Below are 10,582 nucleotides of genomic sequence, written 5' to 3' on the forward strand. Positions count from 1 at the left end.
AAAAAAGAGTTGCCTTCAATAAGCCAGCTGACTGGATATGTACAGCAACAGGTGGGGGAAGGGCAGCACTGCTTTGTGTGTACGTTCTAAATGTTCAGAGAAAACTCCAGTCACCCCAACACTTTACCTGGCTTTTCATGAAGGGTGCATGCCCACCGGCCCTGTTCAGTCTGCTTTACTCAAACTCCAGTCCATTTGCCTAGAAAGTCCGGTTTGTTTGGGTAGGTGTGAATATGTAATCAAACTCTGATGCAAACTCTCGTTCGGCTACAAACCTACGTCTCTGTTCGATTAAAGTGAACTCTGACATGGTTTAAATTCATATGTGAATGCCAAGTGGACCAGAGACAGCTCCGAAAGCAAGAAGCGGTCTACAGCGCAGGGCATTCTGGGTATATACAACTAGAAAAAAACCTGTGAGTCTACCGCTAGCAGTTTTGTCCTTTTGGTAGACATTGCTGCTAAAATCTGATGCCACTCCATTTTTGTTTGCATTTCATGAAAAAGGAAGTTGTGCTCAGTGTCTTCTTTGGAGGTTTTCTTGTTGTTTCCTTCAGTGATTCTTGGTGCAGCGCCACCACAGGCGAGGGGAGAAAAAGGTTTTTCAAAGGGTTTGGTTCAATTGACACATTGCAGTGTGAAAGTGAACCACAGCAGCTCAAAATGGAACAAATGTTACCGTTTTGGTCCCCAAATCAAACCGAGTCCATCGGACTGTTGGGTGTGAAAACACCCTCAAAGCACTTTAAAATCATAGAAAATAGTTTAGCTGATGCTCCTTTGCACTGAAAAGAGTCAGTTGTGGTAGTTTAAACATCTGACGAAGTTGTCTCCCTCTGAAGGTTTTCTGGGTACAACCCACTGAGAGGAGACCCTGTGGCTGACCTAGGTCAGATATACATGGTACACCCTGACACCTTTAACTGGCCCATGCCTAATGCTAATCCACATGATTGGACAGATGTTAGCTGCTTTTTCATCTATTTAAACTACTAGCTTTTGTTGCTGCTAAAATCCAACATAATGATAGTTACAGTAAGTGCTACTGTAATAAAGTAAGAGCAGTGTTTCATGTCACCGTTGCACCACCGGACCCAGCGGTTCTCGAGGCCACAGAAGTCGGCTGCACATTGATCTGCCGGTAACAAGGAGCTTATAGACGGTCACGCACCGAGAGTGTCGCTTTCACTCTCCTGCGGGACCAGAACAGGGATTTCTGGCTTGGCAACCTCCCTGTTGGGAATCACAGTTAAATACGAGCAGTCATCGGACAACAACACAACAATGGGATAAAGACTAGTTGGTGATCATGACAAAAGGCAGCGATCAAGAGATTGGGCATACAAGTCCAGATAAAGTGGCTCATGATTGGGTGAATGCTTCAAAAGGCCAGCGTTGATTGCATAAAATACTAACTTGGAAATTTCTGCACTGATTTACATAATTTTGAGCAAAGCCCAGAGTTTGGTACAATTCGATTGTCTCTGAAATTCAACGGCAGCTCTGAACTGCGTCTTCTGCTTTGCTGTTCATACTTGCACCCAGGACAGAGCGCTGCCACAAGGAGCATAGTCATCCAACCCTTGTGACTGGATCACATGACACCAACCGGGACACAGAAGAGGAAAACGTTAGACGCTTCTTGTGCATTTGAACCCTGAAATTTGGCTTCAAGGAAGAGGGACAACTGCCAGAAGTAAAGACGAGAAATTTTAAAACTACAGATGTTCCCATTATTGGTTAGTGTCCCTCTTCCTAAAGCTGCTGGCAGTTCCAGGCTCCAGGAGCAGTAGTGCAAGCAGTGGCTGGAAGAGGGGCCTCTGGAAGACTGTTTCCTGTGATGTGCGTGTAAATGACAGGAAGTCTTCTCTCAGCTCAGTTTTTCCTGAGGTGGCTGATTGCTCTGTATAAGGTGAACTCCTCAGATGCGACGATTGACAGGAGAACGGCGGAGAGGAAGAGAAAGGAAGGAAACCAGAAAGGGCCGGGGAGGGGGAAACAACAGCCAGCTCTCCGGATTCTTCGGAAAGTTCTGCTTGTGAAAGCACCAAAAAGTCCTGAGGGAAGCCTGAGCCCCGGACCTGGTTCGCACAGACCCAGAGTGGTCACACAGTGGTCCGGATCACCCTGCTGGGCCGGGAGCTGCGGTGGACCTTCGTGTGTTTGCTTAAATGGTCGCTGCGGGCAAACTTCTTCTCGCACAGAGTGCACTCATATGGTTTGATGCCCGAGTGAGAGCGGCGGTGGCGAGACAGCTCGTCCGATCGGGAGAACCTGGGCGTGTGAGAGCAGGAGGTCAGGGTGAGGAAGATGTTGCACAACTTAAAGCAGTAGAGTTTACAGACATTTGGCAAAGTGTGGCATGCACTTGTATTCAACACCTCAGTCAATACTTTGTAGAATCATCTTTTGCTCCAATTCAAGCTGCAAGTTTTTTTCTCCATCATTTTAGCAATTATACAGACTTCAAATTTTTAGTCAGTTTTTTTTTTTTGCAGAAATGCTAAAACTCAGATTGTGAGGGGAAAAAAAGCTTCCCAACAGCATGAACCTGCCACCACCATGTTTCACAGTGGGTGTGATATGTTCAGGGTGGTTTTCCTACACATATGCTGTTAATTGTGGTCTTATCTAACCAGACCCCAGCCTTTTAACATGCTCATATTCAAGTAATATAACCAAACAGTAAATACTGAAGAAAGGATCCTTTATAAAACTTTTTGTAAAATATAATTGTAACCAGGATCATTTTTTTTTAAACATTTTTGCTAGATTCACTTTTATTTATTTTTACTTAAAGATTTATTTTAAAATAAAATCCTCTTTTCCTTAATTTCTTTTAAGCACAAAAATAAACCAAACAAGAACAAACACCATTCAGTGTGTCTTTTATCACGTGGTTTTAAGGTCACTTGACCAGCCACACGTCAGAGTCTTAATAGACAGCTGCTGCTGACCGGGCTAGGTAGGAGACGCTGCTGCAGATGTATCATTATGGGTTAAACCCTTCACCGGATCACACAATTTGACAAGTGGGAACTGGCCCAGGTTCCTGTTTCCAGATCCTATTTCAGTTCCAGATCCTGATCCAGAATTCTGATTGTCTGTTGCCAAGTGGACCAGACTGGCGAGCTAAACCAAACAGCGAATCAAGAGAAACGTCACATCCTGTCAACTCCTCCCAATTTGGTAGAAGAAATTCAATCCACAGCTACACTTTCATCTTCACTCTGGACTGGACCAAACTGATTTGGATCCTTTATCATCATTCCTCTCACCTCCATTAAGGAGCTGAACTGGTTAAATAGTCCTTGGATAAAGGGGAGGGAGGGAACATCTATTTGAACAACTTGTCTGTATATATTGAGAATATCATTGAATACATTTTGCTAATTTTACACTATTTTCTTGCCTGTGTGCTTTTACAAATTACCACTCCCTCCAGCAGTCGAACCAAGAATTTTTCTGATTCGATTTCATTAACTCGGGCTGCACAGTGGCGCAGTTGGTAGAGCTGTTGCCTTGCAGCAAGAAGGTTCTGGGTTGGATTCCCGGCCCCGGTCTTTCTGCATGGAGTTTGCATGTTCTCTCTATGCATGCGTGGGTTTTCTCCGGGTACTCCGGTTTCCTCCCACAGTCCAAAAACATGACTGTCAGGTTAATTGGTCTGTCTTATGAGTCTGGTAAGAATTTCAAAGAGCTCTCAAATGTGAAATCAGCCATTCTACTGTAATAAAAGACATTTAAAACAGCCACCAACATGCCCAGGTCTGCACTGAAAAACAACCCCTAACATCCACACAATATAATAGTCAGAGACTGACGGATGTAGAGGACACAGTAAAGGATCATAAATGTTGGGTCCTAATTATGGTTTGCAGCTTCTGTTGTTTTGCTTCCTGATTTCTATTCATTTTTCTGGTTTAAAGCATATAAACCTTTCTTGTGCTGTAAATTGAACGCTGAACTTTGTTTTTTAACTCTAACCATGGAAACTTTAGTACTGACAATGTAACAATAGTAGTATAACTTTATCCATAAAGTTTTCCAATGAAAAATAGGAAAACTCAACATAAAATATGGAAACGTTGATTTAGGATCAATTAAACATAATTAGCCTAATTTAATGACAAATTAGCAGCTAACTGATAGCTTATGCGACTGTAAGAATGATTCAAATAGGCAGCAGATGGCTACACTAATCTGTCTAATTGACATTCATTTGCAGACAGATGTTAACGTGATTCTTTCGCTAACATTGCTGAAATATTTCCTCTGCAAACAGTAAATATTTCAGCATTGGGTAAAAGAAGGCTTATGTTGACTCTGTTCCCTCTTCCTGGAACTTAACACAATAAACTGCAACAGATTGAATTCATCTCGTTTGGAGTTTTGACAACCAAACTAAAAGATCGATTCAATGGCATGCACCTATTTTTTTTCATAGCTTGTCATTTTCTGTGTAATCAATTTAGTTTTTTTTTCTAAATCCTGGTAAAATAAAGGTTTAATAGTAATAATAATACAAATCTCAGAGTGCCTTGCAAAAGAATAATATACAATGTGAACTTTTCCCCATTAAAACTACACTCCATACTGGTCGCTTTTCAAAGTATATTTATATACCAAGAAATTAAAAGCAAAATTAAGAAAATAATAAAATATAAAATACTGTCATGGTCTAATGAGGTATACTGAATCCATAGATTGCTATATCATTGCAAAGATAATACATCTTCTTTGTTGTTATTTTATGTATTAACATACTGTATGCACTGCCTGTTTAGAGGGATTTCTATGATGGTTGATTGATGCTAGTTGCTGATGCAAATTGACTTTTGAGAGAAGGGGTAAACTATGTCAGATTGCTTTTTCTTCCAGGTACTCCTTCTCATTTAAAACTTTTGTTCACATCGACATGTTGAATTTTGATCTTTTTCTTGGGTTTATGACTCTGCATGTTATTCTGTTGTATGATGTTTTAATGTTTTCTGAACAGGTCGCCGTAGAAGATGAGAATTTGTTCTCAGTCAACATATCTGGTTAAATAAAGGTGAAATAAAAATAAATAAAATGTTTGTCTGACACACTGCACTGGTGTTAAAAGACATTAATGTGTTAAAATGGTCCAGTTAAAGTCCAGACCCAAATCCATTTGAAAAGGACTTAAAACTCCTGTTCTGAGTTTTAAGTTCTGTTTTCATCCAAGCTGACTGAGTTGGAGCTATTGTGGAGAGAACAATGGTAACATCTAAACAGGGATGGGCATGGGCCTCCGACAATCAGGTAGACTTTGTGCTAAAACTGAAGGAATCTTATCTGAGGTTGACGTACTTCCAGCCGCAGTCTGGCCAGCTGCAGGTGTACGGCTTCTCCCCCGTGTGACGGCGGAAGTGGGCCTTAAGATGGCTGCTCTTTGTGTACATCTTCCCACAGCCTGGGTGGGAGCACTTGTGGACCCTCTCGGTGGGCGACGCCCTGTTTGCCCGGGGGGCCGCTGTTTTCAGGAAGGCGGCCCCTGGGACGCCCCCCACCGCTGTGATCTCCAGAGTCCTTGTAGTGATGGGCAGAGGAGCGATCTTCACATACTTCTGGTCTGCTGATTTATCGCTGCTGAGTGGCAACAAGCTGGTGGTGGGTGTGGAGGACACTTGGGGGGCCACCAGGGTGAGATTTGGAGCGGTAGCGCCCTGGAGCCCCATGACCAGGTGAGTGAGCCAGATGCCACTTGGGGCCGACGGAGGAGAGCCGGCGGGGGCCTGAGGCTGGGCCAGAGGTAACGGCTGCAGCTGGAGAACCACCGGAGCTCTGAGGAGCACGGGAGGGGTCACCGTGGCTGGAGGAGGGCTTGGGTGAGTAGGAGGAGACGGGTCAACCTGGACGGGGTCGTGTTTCTCTTTCTCGGGGGTCTCCGAGGAGGAAGTACAGAGGGAAGCACCGACTGATGGCTCACTTTTAGTCTCTTCTGATGAAGCAGAGGGTACGGAGGACGACGGAGAATCTTCCTCTCTGCTGCTCCTCATGTCTGCCCTCACCTGTTCCATCTTCTCCTTCAGAAACTCCTCTATGTCCTCCAGGGTGGGAGAGAATGGCGAAGATGGGCGGAAAGAAAACTCTGGCATTCGAGGCTCCTGATAATCCGCTCCCCCGTCTGTTGAACTTCGATAAACCAGCCGGTTGCTGCCTTCGCTCTCGTCCTCCTCCTCCTCTTCTTCAGGGCTGGAGCCGTGCAGGGCCCCCTGCTGGAAGGCCCCGGGGCTGTCGCAGGAGCGCAAGCACACTGCATCCTCCTCTGAGAAGGAAAACAGGCTGCTGCTGCTGTCCCTGAACAGCTCAGACTCCACAGTCAGTGTTCTGCTGCTGAGGGACACCATTGAGAATAAAAAAAAGCACCCGGAGGAGGAAGTCACAGAAACCTGCAGGGAAACGAGTCACAGAAGAATTTCAGTGTTCTGGTGGCTGCAAAAGCAAACATTCACTCAAATTCAAGACAATAGCATTACTGAAATGGGACGTTTCTTCACAGCTGATGAGGATACTGAAACGGTCTGGGTTGTTCCAAAAAACATGAGAGCAACACTTTATGGGAGCCGCAGGAACTTCTGGAACAGCGATTGTGTTCTAGTGCAACGACTCTCCAGATTTCTCCAATATGTCCCAACTAAAAAGGAGAGTCCTGTCCTAAAAAAAAAGCCTAATTAAAACATCCAATTTAAACTAAATAAATAAAAAACTACATTTGGTTTTGTTTGCCAGAAAAATCCTGGTTGTGGATGGAGTCAGATCCCGGCCTGATTGAGAGGAAACTGAGGTTTTAATAAAATTATTAACAGTTCCAAATACCAGCAACGTTTGACTGAAAACCCTCTGTTGTCTGCTACAAAGCTAAAGAAGAAATCCATCTCATTTTTCAGCTTCACAGTTAGTCCAGGCACTAATCATGAATGGTTTAATTAGGCCTGTCACAAAAACAGTTTTACTGGAAACTGTTTATATTCAGATGTTGTTCAGATCATTTCTACATTGGGGCGCAGTCACCACTAAACACATCTTGTGTTAACTTGTACCTTGAACTTTTCAGTGATTTTATAATTGTTATTATATATGCATACATTTTCTCTCTCTCTCTGCAGGTGTAGAGGCAGACTTCTTCTATTCTCTCTGCTTCTTTCTCTCCTCTACTCTCATTTCCTTTCCCTTTTAACCTTCCTCCCTTTCTTTTCTGTGTCCAAGTCCTTTAAATTTGACATAAATCCAAAGCAACACATTTCATAAAAAATAAAATAAAATTACTGAACAGTTGCACAAGATATTGCTGCAATAAACCATGGCATTGTTGTTTTGAGACCCTTTTCAACTAATATAATAGTAATAGGCATAATAATGCAAGTATGTGCTCTCAAAGATCAATAAACCTACATTTGTCCAAAGAACATTTAAATGTGGAAAAGGAAGACATTTTTAATATCCAAAATAAATAAACAAAACAACTGAAATTATAAAGGAAAATGGATTTATAGAATCTAAAAAAAAACAAGCCCTTCAAAACATTTTAATCATTGGGTTCAGGTGGAGCAAAAAATAGAGTAGCAAGACTGCCAGTTGGGAGTTTTGTTAAAAAATAAACTAATTACTCTGTGCTGTGTCAAATGTTTGTATCAGTTTTCAAAATAAAGGTAAGCATCTCTTTAAAGCTTAAGCAAACTATACACAAACAAGCAAGCAAACGGAAATTATCAATGCGATTAATTTATTTATTGCTTATTCTGACAGTCTTAGGCTTAAGCAATAGAAAACAACATTTTGGAATTGGAATAAATAAAACCAGAAACAAAAATACTTTGGGCCCAGTTAAATGGGGCTTATGATATTTAGGGTCACCTCATAATCTGAGAGATTTGGGGAATTCTGAACTGTTTCCTTGGCAACAATTCCCAAGTCAAGATGCTCATAGATGCAAAAACAATAACAACTGGAAGCTCAAATGAAATCAATTATTGTCCCACAGTGGGGGAATTCAGGCAGAGCAGTCGCATCAAGGTATGTGGGTTGCCACAAAGATTAAATATAAGTATTATGTGTGTGTATATGTATATATAAACACAAGTAAGGATAGTATACAGTACCGTACGGACAGTGCAGACATATTCCACTAGGTTATTGCATCTTTATCGTGGTACAATTCTCTCCAACAGATTTTTACAGGGTCACAAAGTTTCCATCCCAAACATCTGCTGAATCAGATTGTTTCAGATGTGCCTGGGTTATGTTCAGTCAACATGCACAATGTGTTATACTGCTCTGTTCAGTTTTTCCTCCAAACTCAGAGGGTGTACTTACTTTCAACCATGACTGAATGAGTTTGTGATGAACTAAACTGACCATAGCTAAGTGGGCTACAGTGACAGCAGGATATTTTGGAAGTTCGTTCTGCCTCGTTGGGAACCCAGACAGGAAGCTTTGAACAAGAGCCACCTACAGGACCTTCTAGTTACATGGCTCGTTGGTGAACCTGTAACATTTTGTTGAGCTTCAAACAGATCAATAAGCTCATCTAAAATGGAGACTGTTTTGGGTGAAAGCACCCCCTTCCCTCCCGCTGCTCCTCCACCCTTAACCCACTCCGTACAGATCAGCATAACCAGCTATGATTACAGTGGGAAGCTGCTTATGAGTCGGAATGGTTGTCGTTGCTGTCAGACCGTCGGGGCACATGTTGCAGCAGGGCCTGCTTGGAGTTAGGGAGGGGAAACACGGCCCGCAACGACGCGCCCACGAGCATATGGTAAAGCAACCGCAGCTACGGTAAAAACAACAACAGAGGGGCAGAGTCGAAAGCTGGGGAGAAAACCGACCAGAATGCAACTGTCTGACGAGGAGAAGCCAGCCGCGTGGTTACACAGCGGAGGAATCCACGAGTTTCAAGTTCGGCTGGGTCAAAAAGGGGGGGAAAAACACACAGCTCTATTTATACTCCTGCTAGTCTCCGGGAGAGCCGAGCAGGAGTCCCCCAGCCGCCCCAGCTCAGCCTACCGTGTGTTACCGGGAGGAGGCTCGGCAATGCGTCGACCTCTCTCCGTCTTCTCGCTGTTTTCTGCTCGCCTCCGTCGTGTTATTGTCGCCACACGCTCACATCCCGTCCTTGCCACGGGTCCATGTTGGCATTCCTCTTCCACACGTCACGTGATCGCATCGCTGCACAACTCGGAGGCATGGGTCCCGTTCCGAGGCTGTGATTGGTCAAGCGCCACGGAGGCTCGCCTTAAGAGGAAGGCTCTGATTGGTTGCTGTTCTATAAAGTCTGACTGCCATGTGTTATCCAAAAGCAGGCTAAAAACCTAAAGATAATGAGCGATGTAAAAAACTGTAGTTGTCATTATTGTGGCGTTAATGAGATAAATAAAAATATCAATACTAATGTCAACGGAAACCATGTTCCAGGCTGTTCTCCGAGACCAGTGCAACCAATAAATAGGCTACCAGAGTAGCTCACTCTCTCTTTGTAAATAAATATTACTGTCACCTTGAGGCCTCTGTTTTCCTGTCTGTACCTCATAACATTTTGTCTCATCACACTTCATACTGATTAAACAGGATTGATAGATTAGTCTTCACCAAACAGAGATTCCTTAAGGGTGTTTTCACACCTCATAGTACAGCAGACTGTTTGGCGACCGAAATTGCAACATGTGTTACGTTTTCAGCTGGTGTGGTTCTCTTTCACACTGTGCTGTGTCAAACGAACCAAACCTTTTGAAAAACTTGTTTACCCCCTCGCCTGTGTTGGTACTGCACTAACAACCACTGAAGGAAATGACACAAAACCCTCTGAGGAAGACACTGAGTGCAACTTCCTTCATAACAATATTGTAAGCATAAAAATGGAATGCCGTCAGATTTTACTGGTTGTAGGATTTTTCTTTTGTCTTGCAAAAGACATCGAGCCGTTTATCCCTCTAGCATTAGACGAGCATTTGCTTTGATTGCATTTACCCAGAATGCCCCGCGCTATAGCCTCCTTCCTGCTTTTGTAGCGGTCTCCAGTTCGCTTGGTGTTCACTCGAACCACACCAGAGTTCACTTCAACCGAACCAAGACCCAGGTGTGTAGGTGGATCAGAGTTTGATTACAGATTCACACCTCCCTAAATGAACCAGACTTTGTAGGGAAACGAACTTCACTGATTAACAGACTAAAAAGGCCTGGATTGAAAGCTTCCTAAAACAGCCTTAAAACACAAAAAGGACATTTTCAGCATTCCTGAAAAGTGATACAAAAATCTAATCTACAAACTATCGCAAATCTCACTGTTTTTGCTTCTTTGGCAATCCAGGCAGGAAGCTTAGAGTGAGGACTTTCTTGTTACATTCATTGGGGAAGCTGCAACATGAATGCAGCAATTTTATTTAACAGATCTGTTGAAATGAAACAATACACTCATCTAATTATGGACACCGTTATTGATGAATGTTACACATAGCCCATATTCCACGGGCTATGTGTAATGTTACACCCTATTCTCTACCATTGGGAACACAACACTACCATTTCAGACATATCCCTTTAAGAGAGGACACACACA

At 43.2% G+C, this 10,582-nt stretch overlaps 1 protein-coding gene across 1 annotated transcript; it reads right to left on the bottom strand.

Moving 5' to 3' along the window:
* Positions 1 to 600: 600 nt before the first annotated feature.
* LOC103465439 (Krueppel-like factor 15) lies at positions 601 to 9,311 on the bottom strand. The gene is made up of 3 exons (XM_008410258.2): positions 9,034 to 9,311; positions 5,335 to 6,416; positions 601 to 2,274 (listed from the first exon to the last, which is right to left on the bottom strand). The coding sequence occupies exons 2-3, from the start codon at positions 6,372 to 6,374 to the stop codon at positions 2,106 to 2,108; spliced, it is 1,209 nt and encodes a 402-aa protein (XP_008408480.1). The 5' UTR covers positions 6,375 to 6,416; positions 9,034 to 9,311; the 3' UTR covers positions 601 to 2,105.
* Between the last annotated feature and the right edge of the window lie 1,271 nt (positions 9,312 to 10,582).

Source organism: Poecilia reticulata, linkage group LG5 (genome assembly GCF_000633615.1).
Source record: "Poecilia reticulata strain Guanapo linkage group LG5, Guppy_female_1.0+MT, whole genome shotgun sequence".
NCBI lineage: Eukaryota > Metazoa > Chordata > Actinopteri > Cyprinodontiformes > Poeciliidae > Poecilia > Poecilia reticulata.